This window comes from Mastacembelus armatus, chromosome 10 (assembly GCF_900324485.2).
Source record: "Mastacembelus armatus chromosome 10, fMasArm1.2, whole genome shotgun sequence".
In the NCBI taxonomy this organism is placed as follows: domain Eukaryota; kingdom Metazoa; phylum Chordata; class Actinopteri; order Synbranchiformes; family Mastacembelidae; genus Mastacembelus; species Mastacembelus armatus.
This window is the reverse complement of record NC_046642.1, coordinates 13204907-13226213: the sequence shown is the minus strand read 5'-3', so window position 1 is coordinate 13226213 and position 21307 is coordinate 13204907. Positions and strand designations below refer to the sequence as shown.

At 40.6% G+C, this 21307-nt stretch overlaps 1 protein-coding gene across 3 annotated transcripts in view; it reads right to left on the bottom strand.

Moving 5' to 3' along the window:
* Positions 1 to 285: 285 nt before the first annotated feature.
* LOC113144342 (calcium/calmodulin-dependent protein kinase I-like) overlaps positions 286 to 21307 on the bottom strand; it is a 34431-nt gene continuing 13409 nt past the window's right edge. The window contains exons 1-10 of one of the 3 annotated variants that reach the window (XM_026330334.1): positions 10678 to 10857; positions 6875 to 7006; positions 6376 to 6466; positions 5572 to 5666; positions 4779 to 4862; positions 4525 to 4586; positions 4046 to 4138; positions 3791 to 3845; positions 2358 to 2546; positions 286 to 2036 (exon numbers count right to left, since the gene is read on the bottom strand). In XM_026330334.1, coding sequence (XP_026186119.1) covers positions 1047 to 2036; positions 2358 to 2546; positions 3791 to 3845; positions 4046 to 4138; positions 4525 to 4586; positions 4779 to 4862; positions 5572 to 5666; positions 6376 to 6466; positions 6875 to 6997 — 1782 coding nt within the window. In that variant the 5' untranslated portion in view covers positions 6998 to 7006; positions 10678 to 10857 and the 3' untranslated portion in view covers positions 286 to 1046. Of the gene's footprint in view, positions 2037 to 2357; positions 2547 to 3790; positions 3846 to 4045; positions 4139 to 4524; positions 4587 to 4778; positions 4863 to 5571; positions 5667 to 6375; positions 6467 to 6874; positions 7007 to 10677; positions 10858 to 17618; positions 18435 to 21307 lie in introns of those variants that run through there. The other 2 variants (XM_026330333.1, XM_026330332.1) reach the window with 2 other exon arrangements.

The following is a 21307-nucleotide window of genomic DNA, read 5'->3' as shown; positions in this document are numbered from 1 at the left end:
AGATGCAAAAGGGCCATGATGTGGCTCTATTACAGTACTGACACATGTTGACGGAATGACAGCAACACTCACACTTCCATTTGATCTAATTTGCATCTCTTGAAACAATCACACGAAACCAGAGAAAAGCTGTAAAGACACAGGGTAAACATGTAAAATAAATCAGATGAGATACTGATAGATTTTAAAAAATCTTTAAATTTTTTTTAAAAATCCTCTATAACATTTTCAGAACATCCACATATAGATGTGTTGGAGCTGAAGTCAAAGACACAAACAGATGACTTAATTGTTTTTTGACTGTACATTTATTCTTCAGGAAACAGAGAGTACAAAGTAGAAATCTGACATATGAAGAGTTAACATGAGATACTCTGACAGCTGAGAATGAAGTACCCTGATCTCAAGCAACAAGCTATTTGCAAGTCTTTTTGTGTTGGACATTTAAAATGCCTCCTAGAGTGAAGCAGTTCCAAGAGGAGGGGCTGGGTGGAAGTGGTCTGAGAGGATGGCCTTTGCTCTACTGAGGCAACGTGGCCTGGAGATATTGTCCAGTGAGGGTAGAGGTCAGCCTCTAATTATTTGGGCAGAGTGTATCGGTTTCTGAGGAGATTTGTTGTCTATGGCAGAAAGGCCTGCAAACCACACACAGTCAGAGTGCTCTCCACTCAGCTCCAATAGAAGGCCAGCAGCAGCTTTTTGTCCAAGTTGAACGTTCTGAGCAACCTCTGCTGCTGAGCCTTCTTTACAATGACTGGTGTTCTCTACCCAGGAGAGATCTGATAAGAAGTGTGCACCAAGCAACCTGAGGACCCTTAAGGCATGTGTGGATCTGGACCATTTTGACACTAAAACAAAGATCACGTTAGTTCTCCCATACAGTTCTGCCCATTACAGTGTAATTTCAATAAGTGTTAGCAGACTACCACGCAGTCTGTTAACTTGTCTCGGGCTAAGGTTAGGGTTATCATCTGTGGTAAAGAATGAAAGTTATCTTCTAGGTGTAGCTGGAGTTAAATGATTTACATTGTAATTCTGATTTGATTTTAGCATAACATGAATTCCATGTCTTGCCATTCCAGCTCTCTCACATCTTCACATAAAGAGACACATGAAGTGATGTTTTCAAGCTCAGCCAAGACACGCTCTAAGTTGTCTGCTGCCTGCCGGATAGACTGGACAAATCTCATGATCTCAGATCTGACTGGAGTGTTGTTTGTAGCAGACTGGTCCTGTGCCTCTGATGTGTCATGCTCAAGCTCATTTTCAGCACATTTGGTCTCATTGAGCACTAGTGCAGCTCGGTCAAAGGTTGTCACAGAGTCATCTGTCTCAGCGTTAGACACTGGCTTGGAAGCAGCATCTTCTTCCACTGCTTTTGCCTGTCTAATGTGGTGTATCTCTTTAGCATCCATGGCAATGAAGAAAATATCTACTGCCAAAAACAAAGCTGAAAACACACCTGTTGCTGCCTCTGCAAGACGCACTGCTCTGGATCCCTGGGCTGCGATCTTGCCAATGTTAACTGCTTGAATTAGTCGAACCAATTCAGCAGTGGCACTCAGGCCCTTCCCAGCTCTCAAGCCAAGCCGTGCCAGATTACTGTTATTGATCCTGCTCTCCCCAGTGTCTGGTGTGTTAACTGAGTCATATCTGTTTCTGATTGTCTGTAAGCTGTTGCTGATTTCCTGGAGCCAGGTAACTACTGCACTAATTTTCTCTTCAAACTCTTTAATGATGCTTCGAACAGCTTTGCGATCAGATGACTGGTTGACCATGTTTGTGATATTTGAGGCACCAGCAGTGACACCACCAAGCACACTCACTCCCACACCAACTCCAGTCACAACAAGAGAAGCTCCCAAGGTGAAGGGGGACAGTATAAGACCCACTATTGATGTAACCCCTCCCACTGCTCCAATCACACCTCCTGCCAAACTACCGATGGTGGCACCTTGATGCACACGTTCCAGACTGTCAGCCAATTCCCTCAGCGTGGTCAACTTGATCTGGAGATCCTCCAGAGTTGTTTTGCTCTATTGAAAATGCAAACATATCAAGTGTAGTTACAAGTGGAAGAAAGCACCCAACCAAACCTGTCAGTGATGCTGGGTGTACTGTTAAGTCTGGTGTTAAGGGTGCAGTGTGTAAAATGTGAAAAATTTTGCACTGTCTAGTGCTGAGACTGCACTAAATGCTGGCACAATCAATTAAATAATATTGTTAGTTGTATAATTAAAATGCCATATATAAACTGTCAAGTTGGAGGAAAAGTATAACATTGTTGTTGCACATACAGTCTTTTGTGTGCTTTGTACTGTAGTGAGACCAGTACTGCATTTATAGAAGTGTCTTACTTTTTCTGAGAGACAGCGTATAATAAAAGGATGCTCCAGGATCTCACTGGCTGTTGGTCTTGATTGAGGATCTTTACTGAAAATGTCATTCAAGAGATCATGAAGCTCTGGTGAGAACCGCTCTGGGAGAGATGGGTGCGAACCCCCAAGTATCTTGGGCATGAGCTTAATTGTGGACTCTGCTGAAAACTGAAAGGCAACTATTGTTAGAAAACACTTTATTGTTGCAATAAGGTTTTTCATTACTCATTAAGGAAAATAAACAATTTTCCCTTTACTCCATTTTTGTTACTTTTTAAATGTCGTGTTGTTCCATATCAGATGTTGCATGTGAGCACTGTCTCTAAAATCACTACAGCTGATGCAAAGCAACTTGCACAATTATGAATTGTTTGATGATTTGCAATCGGGATTGAGAGCACTTGATAGTACAGAAACAGCACTATTGAGAGTAACCAATGGTCTTCTTTTAGCCTCAAACAATGGCTTTGTCTCTGTGCTTGCACTAAATTTGTTTGTTATATTTATTAGACAGGTTCCAATTTGTTTATGGTAATGATGAACCTTTCAACTAGACAAAAGTTAGTTATGGAGTGCCACAAGGTTCTGTTCTAGGATCGATTCTTTTTATCTTGCACATGCTTCCCCTAGACAACATTATTAGTAAGGAATGTATCAATTACCATTGCTATGCAGATGACACTCAACTATATCAATCTGTGAAACCTGACGGAACAAACCAATTAGATGGACTTCAAACATGTCTTAAGGACATAAAGTCCTGGGTGAACAGTAACATTCTACTATTAAATTTGGGGAAATCAGAAGTCATACTAAAACCTTCTAAAAACTTTCCTTTTTGACAAAGCTTATACTGTAGTTAGGGCTGGCTCCGGTGACCCTGACCCAGCCCTTAGGTTATGCTGCCAAAGGCCTATACTGCCGGGGGACTTCTCTTCTCTCCTCTGTTCTCATCTCATCTCATCTCTTCTCCTCTCATGGCTGCTCAAACTTGGTTTAGCTGGATGTTTCTTCAGTTCTTTTTCCTCTCCATAGTCACCAAGTGCTTGCTGTCAGGGGATTTGTTTGGTTTCTATGTAAAGTGCCCTGAGATGATTGTATTGACATTATTGTGATGGTGCTGTATGAATAAAATTTAAATGTGTTAAATTGAATTGAATTGTTAAATCTCAATCAAGCTCAAGTCTTTGGTTACACCATACACACATTTCATAGTTTGTTATATACAGTATTTTCCTAAAATTATTGGTTTTACATAATTGTGAGGATTTCCCTTGTGATTTATAAGTATCGTGTTATATCTGTGAAGTGGAATGGACTTTAAATAAACTATTATGAAATAGAGAATACATACAATAGCCTAGTTGTATTACCTAAGTCTTTCACGACTTAAACACCTTTAGGTAACTTACCGTTGCTTGTTGAGTACAGAGCTCATACAATATGCATCCCAATGACCAAATGTCACTGTAAATAAAGAAATCATCATTATTATTGCAATAGTTTACTAATCAAAACAAACAGAATTTCTGCCTCATCCAAAACCATCAGTGGTCAATCTTTCCATCTGTCGTATTATTTGTTGAAGTTGTTACAGTTGGCTTCAGCCTAACAGACAGATTCAAGTAGATTCAAGTACATTTCTTATTTTGATAAAAGCCTTTTACCTTTTTACATCATTAGTCCCTTGTGTGAAGACTTCTGGTGCCTTGTAACTTGTTTCCACCATATCTGAGTTAGTGGTTGGAGGGTTTTCTGATCTATGACAAACATAACATGCAAAACAAACACATCAATGCACTGTATATGTGTGTGTGGTAATAACTACAACTTCTTTAATAATGGACAAAAATGAGCCTTTGTTCAAATGTTAATGCACTGTAACTTGTTGTTCATAACCTATGAGGGACACAGGGTTTTTTGAAGTAGTTCATGGTGGATTTTAATCATTGTCCTGTGGTAGACGCCAGCCTCTTTTCAGTATCAGTTTTTTTCTCTAGTGAGACTGAAAGTCTGATATTTTGTGTAATCCATTCTCCTCTTTCTGCGCAATGTTTCTACTTCCTACTAAAAAAAAAACCCCACTCCTACCTTTGCATACAACTGTACTAATGTAGTTTTTTTTTAATTAAAAAAGATAAAGTACCTTTCAAGGAGTTTTTGAAATCCACCCAAGCGAACTGTTCCAAATTCTGTGAGAAATACATCCTAAAAAGAGAACAGGCAAAACTGTAAACTGATTGACAAAGATGTTTACTGGTATTTCAAAATAGAAATGTATATGTATATATAAATCTTATTCGCAAAATCTATACATTTGATTTATCTTCTGATTTACCAAAATAGTAACATTCTGTGTAATTGCACAATTATTCAGCGTTTGTGTTAGGTGTGTAGTACCGCTGGGGTCAGATCTTTTTGAAGCAGGCCTCTTTGGTGAATAGCTCTCAAAGCCATGCACATCTCAACAAACAAGCTCAGCACCTAGGAAAGAAAGAATTGTAATTGTAGAAAGTAGCAATGCAAACAGATGCATTGAATTCAGATGTGGCGTTACATAGATATGTTTGTTGTGGTAACATTAGGGACCTAGTATGGTCATAACTTTCATATTTGCATCAAACTAATATTTTACTTTGGGAGTAAATTGAGGTTTGTGTAAAATGCTAAAATGTATGCTTTATGTCACATAGCCGTAACTAGGATGTTTCATTGGATTAAGTTGTTTTAGCTCAGTTTGAGTATAATGACTATAGGGTAGTTTTGTTGAAAGCAAATTTGATTGCTCATAACACAGTCCAGCTACCCTAGAAGTGTGAGCTGTCTATCTCCTCATCTAAACAGACACACAACTGAGTAAATACAGTATGTCCTCTATGAACAACATTAGCCCAAAATCTAAAACATGTAGTTTGTCACTTGACATTGTGCTGCTGTAATGTTTATATGGAGTTGTGATTCAAACCTTTATTTTCTTTATTTCTGATATTGTTAGTGGTTAGCCCCAGGCTTTTTAGTTTATATTGATCGTATTCTTATATTCTGTGTTATGTTTGTTTACCACCACAGTGGACAATAAAGTATTCTAATCTATTCTAATGTGTTGATGGTATAATTGGGAAATATATACATTAGCCTGCAGTATGTTTCACTGATTACAATGGAAAATGTCTTTGGCATTAGAGTACTGTACCTCAGACTCTTGTGGAGGTTCACTCCCCTTTATGATCTTTGCAGCGAGACTCCCTCCATGACAGTACTCCGTCACTACATAGTAAATGTTCTCATCTTTATGACAAGAGAAAAGGAGAATCTGTTTATTGTGGAACAGATTTTCACTATACACAGTGGCAGTATGTCTTAAGTATTTTTTTTTTTCATATTCTTTGATCTCAACATTGTTAGCACTTAAAATCACAAATAGATTTTTGGGGTTTTTTTTTTTTTTTTGGAAATGCTTCTATTTTCAGAAGAAGCTGTAGACAAGTCGTGTCAGTAAAACAACTACTGGAGATAGGACTGACAGATTGACTGCACAATACCTGTCTGTTCTTTAACTTAGGTTTACAGCTATTGGATTTCTACATTTCAGTATTATGTCCAATCCCTGTGTTCAAACTTAGAGCACATTTAAAACTACATGTAAGAAAACCTAGAAAATGTTCAAAAAGAAAGTGCTCAAGAGCCGAGATGTAGTTATCTTTGCATGATTTTCCATTACATCAACAACAGGCAGAAACTGCCTAAGCATGTGTTTGCATATCTGACTGGGGCAGTATATTACCTACAATGGCAGAAGAAGACAGGGTTTGCAAAGTTGGACACATGTAAACTAAGGACTTTAACTCTCTCTCTCTCATAAAACAAATTCGGTTTAAAATGTTATTGACACCAATGACTGGGTTTATGACTTTTATTATGTGTGCCCGAAGTTGTGGACAATCCTACAGTATATTACCTTCAATTAAAAAAAAAAAAAAAAAAAAAAAAAACCTACCTTCAAAGGAGTTCTTGCTGCTAACAATATGAGAATGACTGGTCGTCCTGAGTATTTCTGCATTGGTGATTAAAGCTGAATTTCTGGGTATCTATTTAAAACACTTGCATTAGAATGGCCTAGCAGTAAGAGTAACTTAGGCAGGTTAAAATTGTATGGCTAAGCTATTAGTCTTAGTTTATGCTTTAGAAAAAAACGTTCACTTGCACTTGCCTACTTTGCTTCTACATCATGCTCAATGTATCTAAATAATTTTCCCTTTGATATATAAACAAAGGTATATCTAATGTCTTATTTTACATTGAGTTATTAGAAATGGATTAAAAACTGCTTATTACTGATATAGGCTGGAATAAGCTCAGCTTTTGTCTTCACAAAACAGCAAAAATATGTTTTACTAATTTAATACTTTTGAACAAAATGTACTGATTATGTAGTAATGAAATGGGCTTTGCGTTGCTAATTTGGAAACTTGTCTTGGTTAGCTCAGAACACTCACCTGATCTGTCATGATCCTTCTTATGAGAAATTTGTCATCTCCCTTTGTGGCCACAGCAAAATTTCCATTTTCTTTTTCTATTATGTAGCCATTCTTTGCCAAAGTGCTTTGTTCTTTCCCCATCTTTATTTCCTAAAGATACACAAATGATCAAACCAACAAAAAAAATTATATTTATACTTCACTCTACTCTACAATACATGATTTTTTTTTTCTTGTATGCCAGTGTACAAATATGAATTAAATAGAAAATCCTCAGGATGCTCATTCTAAACTTGTAAGGAGTGGACTCAAACAATTTTACAAATAACTAACCTGGGTTCAAATTTCCAATGCACCAGGAGAATGAACTTAAAATGATTTATAGTGATTTTGAATGTGTATAACACAACCTCTTAACCTCACTTCATCTCTATTCCACAACTGGGACGATAGAGAGTCACTTTGGATGCATGTTATGTCTCCAGTCATTTAGATAGAGCTTGGGGATATGGCACACATGAAGAAACACAACAAACCCGGGCACCTAAGCAACAGCCCAGGCCAGTAGAACACACTCCTGCAAACACTAGTGAGTGAAAAATTGCACATGTCTTTGGCTTTCCAGCAAACTCACTCCTGGGAATCATCCAAAACCACATGATAGAGGGAGGAATGCACAATGTCCCATTAATGAAAGTGGACAAAAGAACACCAGGAGGCCCATGAAGTTGCTGAGCACTACCAATGTTTTCCAGAGTGGAGCCACAGGAGATGACACTCTCCTAGTAGTAGCATAGGCTTTAACGTTAAAAGCAAAAAACCCATTACTCTCAAGCTTGAGCCACCCTAGTTGGCAGAGAACCCCAAGCCCTCTAGGTCCTCAGAGGCCAAACCCACAAGGGCTGGTCAATGACTGGGAGACTCTGGATTGCTGTCCCTGCCTGGGAAAGCATGATAAAGGAAATGTTTCTCTTTTCAGAGGAATGTTACCATCTTTGACATTCATGCAAAACTTCTCAAAACATAAACAAATACATCACGCACACCAAGTCAAAAGGGTGGACCAGGAGCAGTCAGCCTGCCAACCCTAGCAGGCCATCGCCAAAAACTGAACGCCGGCTTCTCAGTGTCTCACTGAGCCCCAGCCCCTCAGGAGGAGCTGGATGAGGAGAACGCAGTGTGAAACAGGAGCCACGGCCAGAGCAGTCACCTCAGCCTGCACTGGTAATCACGACTCTCTCGCCAACCCTCGGAGGATCAGGAGCAAACCATTACATGGCCCTGAAACCTCTCTGCTTCCTGCTTTCTTGGTTCTCTTGGACCAGCTTGAGGGGAACTGGATGACTGCCCCATTTGGCAATTGTGTTGGCAACACTCCCTGCAGGTCTGCGTACCACTGGATGCTATTTTGCTCTTTAATTTGCTCTTTAGATTTTCTTTAGTGCTCTTTGCTGTGCTCATCTAAACCACTGTATACAGTGGGTACGGAAAGTATTCAGACCCCTTTAAATTTTTCACTCTTTGTGTCATTGCAGCCATTTGCCAAAATCAAAAAAGTTCATTTTATTTCTCATTAATGTACACTCAGCACCCCATCTTGACAGAAAAAAAACAGAAATGTAGAAATTTTGGCAAATTTATTAAAAAGGAAAAACTGAAATATCACATGGTCATAAGTATTCAGACCCTGTGCTCAGTATTGAGTAGAAGCACCCTTTTGAGCTAGTACAGCCAAGAGTCTTCTTGGGAATGATGCAACAAGTTTTTCACACCTGGATTTGGGGATCCTCTGCCATTCTTCCTTGCAGATCCTCTCCAGTTCTGTCAGGTTGGATGGTGAACGTTGGTGGACAGCCATTTTCAGGTCTCTCCAGAGATGCTCAATTGGGTTTAGTTCAGGGCTCTGGCTGGGCCAGTCAAGAACGGTCACAGAGTTGTTCCGAAGCCACTCCTTTGTTATTTTAGCTGTGTGCTTAGGGTCATTGTCCTGTTGAAAGGTGAACCTTCGGCCCAGTCTGAGGTCCTGAGCACTCTGGAAGAGGTTTTCTTCCAGGATATCTCTGTACTTGGCCGCATTCATCTTTCCTTCAATTGCAACCAGTCGTCCTGTCCCTGCAGCTGAAAAACACCCCCACAACATGATGCTCCCACCACCATGTTTCACTGTAGGGATTGTATTGGGCAGGTGATGAGCAGTGCCTGGTTTTCTCCACACATACCGCTTAGAATTAACGCCAAAAAGTTCAATCTTGGTCTCATCAGACCAGAGAATCTTATTTCTCATAGTATGGGAGTCCTTCATGTGTCTTTTGGCAAACTCTATGCAGGTTTTCATGTGTCTTGCACTGAGGAGAGGCTTCCGTCAGGCCACTCTGCCATAAAGCCCCGACTGGTGGAGGGCTGCAGTGATAGTTGACTTTGTGGAACTTTCTCCCATGTCCCTACTGCATCTCTGGAGCTCAGCCACAGTGATCTTTGGGTTCTTCTTTACCTCTCTCACCAAGGCTCTTCTCCCACGATTGCTCAGTTTGGCTGGACGGCCAGGTCTAGGAAGAGTTCTGGTCATCCCAAACTTTTTCCATTTGAGGATTATGGAGGCCACTGGGCTCTTAGGAACCTTGAGTGCTGCAGAAATTCTTTTGTAACCTGGCCAGATCTGTGCCTTGCCACAATTCTGTCTCTGAGCTCCTTGGGCGGTTCCTTCGACCTCATGATTCTCATTTGCTCTGACATGCACTGTGAGCTGTAAGGTCTTATATAGACAGGTGTGTGCCTTTCCTAATCAAGTCCAATCAGTTTAATTAAACACAGCTGGACTCCAATGAAGGAGCAGAACCATCTCAAGGAGGATCAGAAGAAATGGACAGCATGTGAGTTAAATATGAGTGTCACTGCAAAGGGTCTGAATACTTATGACCATGTGCTATTTCAGTTTTTCTTTTTTAATAAATTTGCAAAAATTTCTACATTTCTGTTTTTTTCTGTCAAGATGGGGTGCTGAGTGTACATTAATGAGAAATAAAATGAACTTTTTTGATTTTGGCAAATGGCTGCAATGACACAAAGAGTGAAAAATTTAAAGGGGTCTGAATACTTTTTGTACCCACTGTATGTATGTATATATATATATATATATATATATATATATATATATATATATATATATATAGGGCATACACAATTCTCTCTTCAGTGGCTAGAGTTACAATGGGTTAGGACCCGTGGTGTAAGCTCTGAGAGGTGTACACTGAGACAGAAACAACAAAAAGTACAAGTACACTGTAAATACAACAGAAAGTGAAACAGATAAAGTCAAAATAGAATTTTTGCATGAGGTGTGTCATCACAGATGCTTTCGCTTTTTGGTTCAGTTGAGAGAGAATAATAGTAGACACTTTTTCATGTCAAACACAAGTAGCCATACAGTTAAAAGTTTTAAGTTTTCTGCTCAGGTTTATGCATTGAAACTCACTTAATAGCAAAAGTTGCACTCCCAGCTGTGGAGTCTAAAACTTCTAAAATAGCACTATGAGTAAGACCAGCATGTTTCAAAAAATGTTCAAGTGCAGACATAAGGTCGATTACCTGTCTCTGGCAGTTTTGCTTTATTGGAGCCTGAACTAGATATTACTCTCACAGCAGTGAGTAAGCATAAGTTTACTAAGCAAATGTTCTTCCAGCAGCTCACTCTGACATCTACGCTAAGAGACTGAGATTCAGTAGTTTAAATGTAAACAAAATATAGCGTTTAGCTGTGATGTTTAATAAAACATTGTTCATAAAATGTATAAAGGTTTGACATACAAATGGTGTATACATACCTAGATACAGAAGTCAACACCGGCAGAGGATCTGTGTTAACATCAAGTGAGTTATTTATATTTAAACTGAAACTAAACTGAAAGTTTCCTGTCTAGTGAAAAGCCTGCTATGTCAGCTGATGGGCTGACATAGTAGCTCATCAGATCCGACGCGTTTTCTGCTTTTCTCAATCCAGAGGACAGACCTGTCGCAGTGTGTGTGTCTGTGTGTGCGCGCGGAGGGCGGAGCGCCTGTGTCTCACTCACTCTCTCATACACACACTGCAGCACCGACCAGAATTGGACTTAACTAGTTTGACTTGTTTTTGTTGTGTGTTTTTGCAACTTCTGGTTTGTTTTTGTTTTGTTTTTTTGCATATAACTCAGAAAACACGAGCAACCTGTGGAAACATATAACTAAAATCCGTCACAGGCGGAGAAATGTCGTCTGTCTAGCTCGCAGGTCATTTTTTGCAGTGTTTGCTCTGCCTTTCCTTTCATTATCAATCGCCACGTTCACGTACACGGAACCTCCCGCCCCTGTTATGTTCCTACCTAGGGCGTGGCTTGGAGTAGTGAGGGAAGTTTTGCAATTCGGAACGCACACGCACACGCACACTAATACATAACAACAATAACCCATAATGTCAATTACCAGTTTCAGACTGAGCTGATTTTCTTGGGGAATCGTGCCGTGCAGTGCGGATTTTGTCTTTTGTTTGTTTTAAAGAGAAGATGATAGAATAAAACATATAGGCCTACAGTGGTGTGAAAAAGTGTTGGCCCCGCGATTGAGATGCTGTGGCATGACCTTAAAAAGGCGGTTCATGCGGGAAAACCTTCCAATGTGGCTGAATTACAACAATTCTGCAAAGATGAGTGGGCCAAAATTCCTCCACAGCGCTGTAACAGACTCATTGCAAGTTATTGCAAATGCTTGATTGCAGTTGTTGCTGCTAAGGGTGGTCCAACCAGTTATTAGGTTCAGGGGGAAAACACTTTTTCACACAGGGCCATGTAGTTTTGGATTTTGTTATCCCTTAATAATAAAAACCTTAATTTAAAAACTGCATGATGTGTTTACTCGTGTTATCTTTGACTAATATTTAAATTTGTTTGATGATCTGAAACATTAAAGTGTGACAAACATGCAAAAAAATAAGAAATCAGTAAGTCTAGGCCTAAGGTTAAGGGCCCCATCACAGCACTCATCAAGGTGACAAATGACATCGTCTGAACACCAATGCTGGCAGGGTCACTGTCTTAGTACTGTTGGATCTGAGTGCTGCGTTTGACACAGTGGACTATGTGATTCTGTTACAAAGGTTAGAGGATTGGATAGGCATTTCTGGTACTGCCCTTAAATGCCCTTAAAAGTCCTGTCTTGAAAACAGGAAGTAATTCATTGAAATTGGCAACTGTGTCTCAGACCAAATGGAGTAAACATGTATTGTCCCCCAGCGGTTCATCCTGGGACCCCTTTTGTTCAATCTTTACATGCTTCCTTTAGGCCAGTTAATATGCAGGCAATAACGTGTCCTACCATAACTATGCAGATGATACTTGGATTTACATGTCACTCACAGCAGGTGAATATGGACCAGTCCATTCACTGTGTCACTGCATTGAACAACTGTGTGGATGAAAACAACTTTCTCCAAATAAACAGTAACAAGACAGAAGTAATCATCTTTGGGCCACAGAAACAAAGAGAAACTGTCAGCAGTCACCTCGAGTCTCTTTCTCTAAAATCTAGAAATCAGGTTTTCCATAATGAAACCAGGGTGTAATGGAAAGTGGAGTTTGTCCCTGCTGCTCTTTAAAATTTGAGAGAAGATTCACCATGAATAACTAACTGAAGTTATGACACAGTATCCAACCATAGGATACCATAACTATATTGCCAAACGATGGAAAAGGACCTGGATGTGTCTCTATTACAGTACTGACACTTGTAGCCCAAATTAACACTCAGACCTATGAAAACTGACGACCCTCATTTACCTAACTTGTATCTCCTGTGACGAAACTAGAGAAAATCTGAAAAGACACAGGGCAAACTAAAACTTAAATTCAATCAGATGACAGATTTTAATCCAGGACCTTCCTGTTACGAGGTGGGTGATAAATGTTTTTCAATAAGATTTTCAAAACATCTAAAAATAGATGTGTGTTTGACTTCAGCTCCTACACAAGTTAATCTTTTTGACTCTGTGCTTTTATTATTCAGATAAGAGAGTACAAAGTAGAAATCTGACACATGAAGAGTCAACATGAGATACTACTGAGAATGGCTCGTGGATCATCTAAGCTGCTACTCCACACCTAAATGTAGCATATTGATTACATGCAAATAACATCGATTCATGTTGCATGAAATTGATCACACAATTGTGATTAATTGTTGATTATGCAGATTTAATAATTTCCTGGTGTCATTATCAACTTATGACAAAACTTTAAATGTTTATTCTTCGCACTCCTTATGGCCAACAATAATGCAATGATGAATGCTGTTTAACATAATTAATTTTTCCCCTGTTACGCCCCAGCCTAGGGGTTGCCGGAGCGTAAAACAATTGTGGAGTTTTCCTCCAAACCTCTTCCACTCTCAACAAACACGAACTGGACGAACTACAATTAACAAGAATATTTATTCTGTTTAAACACAGAATACAATACAGAATGTTCAAAACAAACACAAACGCTAATTTAGCCCTACTCAAACAAAAACGCTCCGTGAGCCCTACGATATCAAACAAACGAAAATCAATAACAGAAACGCTTCAATAGCCCTACGATCTCAATCAAAAGAAACAACACAAAATCACAGGTCGCTAGCCTGGAAACTCCTGAAACAAACCGGAGAAAACAAAACACAAACGTAACCTAAATCTCTAAGTATTTCTAATCTAAATAACGAAAATCCTATCATTAACACTACCTACAAAACCTAATATCTAACTAACTAACTAACGCAATTGAAATCTCTATCAGAATAGCTGGGAATGGCAAAGGTGGGAGAATAGCTCTCGAACAGCAGTCCGTGGGCTTCTTATAGTCCTTCCGGAAGTGTTGGACCAATCCCGGAAGTCCAATCCACGGGCTTCGAGTCCACGCCCACTCCAGCATCCGATACACACACATACACACACTCGAAATGGGGAGGGGAGAGCCAACAACACACAACCACACACACAATGACCCCTAGGGTCATAACATCCCCAGAATCTCTACAACAGAGGTAGCAAAAGCAAAGATAGCACTATGTATAGAGTCAGCATACCTATATTTATAAGAAATAAAACATGTTCAAACAAATTAAGTTGATTTAAAGTTTCCTTAGGACTAAAAACATTTTTACCTAAGTTATTTAAAGTTATTTATGAAATACCCCACTCTCACACCTCAGAATGAGTGTGGTGTCACTGTTTTAACAAAGTTAACATTATAGACATATAGTTTTTCTGACAGCTGAGGTTTGTAGATTTACACGGCAGAAACCTAAAAGAATCAGAATCATTTCAAGTGAAGATCTGTTTATAGGCAAAAAAGCTGCTTACATAATAACGCTTTAGTAACAATGGTAATATTCTTTTACTGTAGAAGGTTGTAAAGTTATTGTAAAGCCCCTTATAATCTGACTCCGATGTGTGATATTATCCTCATTAGCACTATCCAGATATGTTTTCTAAATCCCTAAAATAACAGTGAATATGCAGAGGGAGCATGATTATTTTACAATTGAACTTTCACTCCTTACTGTAGACGCTTGAGTCCTGTGTGGACCTTGACCATTTGGGCACTGAACCAAAGATCACACAGTTCTAATCTGTAACTACTTCTGTGTTATTGACTATTTAGTGTTTTCATTTCGCATTTCCTGATTGGCGCTCAGTGTAATGATTGGCTCTTAAAGATTCCACAGTGCCTGCTGAAGGAATGAGCATTGTCTGAGGTGCTGTAAGAGCAATCATGCTTGATAAGTACAGGCCAGTATTACCAGCAATTATATTAAAATAAAGAACTTATTGCTGCCATCAAATGCAACCACAGGGCGGGCACAATCCAGTGTCTTCATGTGCTGGTCCGAGGACTGGGTAAATGCAGAAGGTTGTGTCAGGAAGGGCATCCGATGTAAAATTTAAGCCAAATCAAAAATGTGAATCACAAATATGACTTCCATACCGTGTTTGTGGGCAAGAAGAGAAGAGGAAGGAAGGGCAGGAATGTAGGACTTAGAGTAGGGACTTTGAATGTAGGGACTTGTCAGGGAAAACTAGAGTTGGCTGATATGATGGAGAGAAGAAAGGTGGATATCTTGTGTGTTCAGGAGACCAGGTGGAAAGGTAGCAAGCCCTATAGATTAGGAGCAGGGTTCAAGCTGTTTTATCATGGTGTGGATGGAAAGAGGAATGGAGTAGGAGTTATCCTGAAGGAGGATTTTGGAGATGAAGAGAGTGTCAGATAGGGTGATGAGTCTGAAGCTGAAAGTTGAAGTTGTGATGTTGAATGTTGTCAGTGGTTTTGTACCACAGGTAGGATGTGAGTTAGAAGAGAAGGAGAAATTCTGGAGGGAGATGGATGAGGTGATTCAGGGTATCCCTAGTGGTGAGAGAGTGGTGATTGGGGCTGACTTCAATGGACACGTTGGTGAGGGAAACAGGTGACGAGGAAGTGATGGGTAAGTTTGGTATGCAGGACAGGAATGCAGAAGGACAGATGGTGGTAGACTTTGTAAAAAGGATGAAAATGGCTGTAGTGAACACATTTTTCCAGAAAAGGGAGGAGCATAGGGTGATACATAAGAGTGGAGGCAGGAGCACACAAGTTGATTACATCTTGTGCAGACGTTTCAACCTGAAAGAGATCAGTGACTGCAAAGTAGTGGCTGGGGAGAGTGTAGCCAGACAGCATAGGATGGTGGTGTGTAGGATGACTCTGGTGGTGAGGAAGATGAAGAGGACAAGGGGAGAGCAGAAGACCAAGTGGTGGAAGTTGAAAAAGGAAGAGTGTTGTGTGGCTTTCAGGGAGGAGCTGAAACAGGCTCTGGGAGGTTAGGAGGTTCTTCCAGATGACTGGACAGCTACAGTTAAAGTGATCAGGGAGACAGGTAGGAGGGTACTTGGTGTGTCATCTGGAAAGAGGAAAGCAGATAAGGAGACTTGGTAGTGGAATGAGAAAGTTCAGGAGTGCGTAAAGAGGAAAAGGTTAGCTAAGAAGAAGTGGGACGCTGAGTGGACAGAAGAGAACAGACAGGAGTACAGGGAGATACAGCGTAAAGTGAAGGTAGAGGTGGCAAAGGCCAAACAAAGGGCCTATGAGGATTTGTATGATAGGTTGGACACTAAGGAGGGAGAGGTGGATTTGTACAGGTTGGCGAGGCAGAGAGACAGAGATGGGAAGGATGTGCAGCAGGTTAGGGTGATCAAGGACAGGGATGGAAATGTGTTGACAGGTGCCACTAGTGTGATGGAAAGTTGGAAGGAATACTTTGAAGAGTTGATGAACGAGGAAAATGTCAGAGAGCACAGAGTAGAAGAGGTGACTGTTGTGGAGCAGGAAGTAGCAAAGATCAGTAAGGATGAAGTGAGGAAGGTGTTGAAGAGGATGAAGAGTGGAAAGGCAGTTGGTCCTGACGACATACCTATGGAGGTATGGAAGTGTTTAGGAAAGGTGGCAGAGTTTTAGAGTTTTTGACTGGGCATTTGTGAGCAGCAGTATGGTTTCAAACAAGAAAGAGAACCACAGATGCAATATTTTAGAAGGCCAGAAGGAGCTGCATTGGATCTTTGTAGATTTGGAAAAAGCATATGAGAGGAGTTGTGGTTTTGTATAAGGAAGTCTGGAGTGGCAGAGAAGTATGTTCGAGTGGTGCAGGACATGTATGAGAGCTGTAAGACAGTGGTGAGGTGTGCTCTAGGGGTGACAGAGGAGTTCATGGTGGAGGTGAGACTGCACCAAGGATCGGCTTTGAGCCCCTTCTTGTTTGCTGTGGTGATGGACAGACTGACAGATGAGGTTAGACAGGAATCTCCGCGGATCATGATGTTTGCAGATGACATTGTCATCTGTAGTGAGAGCAGGGAGCAGGTGGAGGAAAATCTAGAGAGGTGGAGGTTTGCTCTGGAAAGGAGAGGAATGAAGGTTAGCCGCAGTAAAACAGAGTACATGTGTGTAAATGAGAGGGACTCAAGTAGAACAGTGAGGTTACAGGGAGTAGAGGTGGAGGTGGAGGATTTTAAGTACCTAGGGTCAACAGTCCAGAGCAACAGAGTGTGGTAAAGAAGTGAAGAGACGTGTGCAAGCAGGTTGGAGCGGGTGGAGGAAAGTGTCAGGTGTGATGTGTGACAAAAGAGTGTCAGCAAGAATGAAAGGAAAGGTGAGACCAGCAATGTTGTCTGGTTTAGAGACAGTGGCACTGAGAAAAAGACAGGAGGCAGAGCTGGAGGTAGCAGAGCTGAAGATGTTGAGGTTCTCTCTGAGAGTGACGAGGATGGATAGGATCAGGAATGAGGACATCAGAGGGACAGTTCATGTTAGATGTCTTGGAGAAAAAGCCAGAGAAGCCAGATTGAGATGGTTTGGACATGTTCAGAGGAGGGACAGTGAATACAGTTGGTTTGCAGTACGTTGTGGAAAGAAGCTTCTAACTTCTGTTTTCTTGATAAAGCAGCTGTGGGGAAAAATAATTTAATATTTACCACAAAATTCTTCTGGTTGTACCTGCAATTAAATTTTGAACATAAAAAGTTTGGTTTGCTTTTTATTTTGATATGATTTTAGTATAAGTTTGAGTTACTTCAATTCATATCTTGCCATTCCAACTCTCTCTCGTCTCCACCTAGAGAGAGAGTTGAAGTGATGTTTTCAAGCTCATCTAAGACACACTGCAAGTCATTTGCTGCCTTCCTAACAGATCGGACAAATCTCATGATCTCAGATCTGACAGTGTTGTTTGTAGCAGACTGGTCCTGTGCCTCTGATGTGTCATGCTCAAGCTCATTTTCAGCACATTTGGTCTCATTGAGCACTAGTGCAGCTCGGTCAAAGGTTGTCACAGAGTCATCTGTTTCAGTGTTAGACACCTTCTCAGATGAAACACTCTCCCTTGCTGCCTTTGCCTGTCTAATGTGGTGTATCTCTTTAGCATCCATGGCAATGAAGAAAATATCTACTGCCAAAAACAAACCTGAAAGCACACCTGTTGCTGCCTCTGCAACACGTATTGCTCTGGTTGCCTGTGCTGCGATCTTGCTGATGTTAACAGCTTGAATTAGTCGAATTAGTTCAGGAATGCCACCTAGACCCCTCCCCGCCCTCAGGCTAAGCCGTGTCAGATTATTGTCACTGAACATGCTGTCTGCAGTGTCTGTCATGTTAATTGAGCCATATCTGTTTCTGATTGTCTGTAAGCTCTTGCCAATTTGCTGGAGCCAGGTAACTACTGCACTAATTTTCTCTTCAAACTCTTTAATGATGCTTCGAACAGCTTTGCGATCAGATGACTGGTTGACCATGTTTGTGATATTTGAGGCACCAGCAGTGACACCACCAAGTACACTCACTCCCACACCAACTCCAGTCACAATAAGAGAAGCTCCCAAAGTGAAGGGGGCCAGTATAAGACCCACTATTGATGTAACCCCACCCATCGCTCCAATCACACCTCCTGCCAAACTGATGATGGTGGCACCTTGATGCACACGTTCCAGACTGTCAGCCAATCCCCTCAGCTTGTTCAGCTTGGCCTGGAGATCCTCCACAGTTGTTTTGCTCTATTGAAAATTGAAAAACATTATCCAGGTGTAGTTATAGGTGGAAGAAAGAAATCAACCAAACCTGTCAGTGATGCTGGGTGTACTTGGACATGAAATATGACTGTTCAGTCTGGCCTTTGAGTTATTCTGTAAAGATACAACTGATAAAGACAGGCACAAATTAATGTGTATATTAAGAAAATACATGCTTAGTACTTACTAGTAAAGGTCACATTACATTACATTGTGCTCAGAGGGTTTTGTTGTTTTGTTTGATTCTCTGTACCTTTAGATGAGTTTTTATTGTGGTTTGGCACTGTACAATTAAAACTGAATTGAAAAAGTATTTTCTGTTTCTGTGCAAATGTATGAAATGTTAAGAACTGTTGTTAGGCCCCAAAAGTAACAACTTGTAATGAAGGCATCCTAAAATCAGGCAAACCTAAAAGAAAATGGATATTTAGTGTGTTAGAGCGTTATATTCTGTACAACGGTTGGGACATGGGCCATGGTCCTATTGTTTCCACTAGGGATCAGCTGTTAGTACTTTGTAACACAGCCAGTGCCATAGATCTGCATCATGCCAGGAGGAAATGGTACAGACCTGTTTTCTTCTCTATTATGGAGAATGTGAGGTATCTTTTTAATAAGATGGATGAACTGATGGTGCTGATCTGGACTCAGAGGCAGTACTGGAAGACTAGCATCATATTGTTTATAGAGACATGGCTAAACTATGCTAACTCTAATCACAGTCATCACTCTGGATGGTTTCCACTTCATATGGTCTGAGAGCAGTGAGAGGAAAAGGAGGTGCACTGGCACTATTTGTAAATCATAAATGATTGAACTCTGGGCTCATTACTACTATGGAGCAAATCTGTTGCAAACTCTTAGCTGTCAGGACGGGCCTTTGTTAGCTACTAAGGGAAATCGCATGTTATTGTGATGGGTGCCTGTGTCCCAACCTTTGCTAACACTGATGCTACCTGCAACATCCTGCACTCAGGTTTGAGCAGGCTGTGACGCAGCATCCTTCCTTCTTATTTCTGGGAAATTTAACCTCCATGTTCATGCTCCACTCTGTCTACATCCACAGAGTTTGTGACCTTCAACACCACCAACTCATGTTCTCTCCTTGCCCTTGAAAGGTTAGATCACAACATGGTTCATCTCCTGTCTGTGTCCAAACTGCTTGTACACAGGGAACCAGATGTGACCATCACCATTACCCCGACAATCTAAAATTTGGTGCCAAGCTCCAATGGTGTAGCTGATCTAAAGCAGCAGAATATGTTCACATTCCTGATTGAGGCAGGAATGATATCCTTTAGAAAATTTATGGCTGTAAAACTCTTAGTGACCTACTAAGGTAAAATACAGGAAGTGGTACAGCTGTCAAGACTCAATTTGATAAAGAGCAGACCACTGAGAGAACCCTCTTGACAAAGAAACTCCCCTTTGCTTTACATCCTGCTATAAAAATTAATTTCAAGATTTCTTTTCCACCACTGCAAACAACCTAGTGTTAGACTGTTATGTTTTATTCGTTAATTCAGCTAATTCCTCAGATCAGTTCTCCCTCCATTTCCCCCTGTGTAAATAGCATGTATATATTGTAAATAGCTGAATAAATCTTAAAAGACAACTGACTGGTAACAATAATGTTATTTCACACAGTAAAAACATTGTTGAATCAGGAGAACTCTCCCTCAGATTGTAGACTGATATCCTGTATTACTCAATCAGTTAATCTGGTGCCCCAAATTATTAAGATGGTTTATGATATTCCTAATTCAGGAACCAGACATAACAAACCTTCATGTTCAATACATATATGTATTTAAAATTTGCTACAATAGTAACTGTACAACATCCACAGAACTCTATAAGCCTTTATCAAGAACTCAATGGGAATGTGGTAAACAAACCTAGAGGCCAAATTTAGCCCAGTCGCATAAGTTGCAGATGCTGGGATGTTGGGATCATGAACAGATCCTTTCTTTCTCCAAACTAAGCCTTCCCATCACTTTGGTAAAGGTTCCAGCCTGGCCTTCCTATTTTTTTGGCTAATGAGTGGTTTGCATCTTCGTGTATACAGTGGGTACGGAAAGTATTCAGACCCCTTTACATTTTTCACTCTTTGTGTCATTGCAGCCATTTGCCAAAATCAAAAAAGTTCATTTTACTTCTCATTAATGTACACTCAGCACCCCATCTTGACAGAAAAAAACAGAAATGTAGAAATTTTTTTCAAATTTATTCAAAAAGAAAAACTGAAATATCACATGGTCATAAGTATTCAGACCCTGTGCTCAGTATTGAGTAGAAGCACCCTTTTGAGCTAGTACAGCCATGAGTCTTCTTGGGAATGATGCAACAAGTTTTTCACACCTGGATTTGGGGATCCTCTGCCATTCTTCCTTGCAGATCCTCTCCAGTTCTGTCAGGTTGGATGGTGAACGTTGGTGGACAGCCATTTTCAGGTCTCTCCAGAGATGCTCAATTGGGTTTAGTTCAGGGCTCTGGCTGGGCCAGTCAAGAACGGTCACAGAGTTGTTCCGAAGCCTCTCCTTTGTTATTTTAGCTGTGTGCTTAGGGTCATTGTCCTGTTGAAAGGTGAACCTTCGGCTCAGTCTGAGGTCCTGAGCACTCTGGAAGAGGTTTTCTTCCAGGATATCTCTGTACTTGGCCACATTCATCTTTCCTTCAATTGCAACCAGTTGTCCTGTCCCTGCAGCTGAAAAACACCCCCACAACATGATGCTCCCACCACCATGTTTCACTGTAGGGATTGTATTGGGCAGGTGATGAGCAGTGCCTGGTTTTCTCCACACATACCGCTTAGAATTAACGCCAAAAAGTTCAATCTTGGTCTCATCAGACCAGAG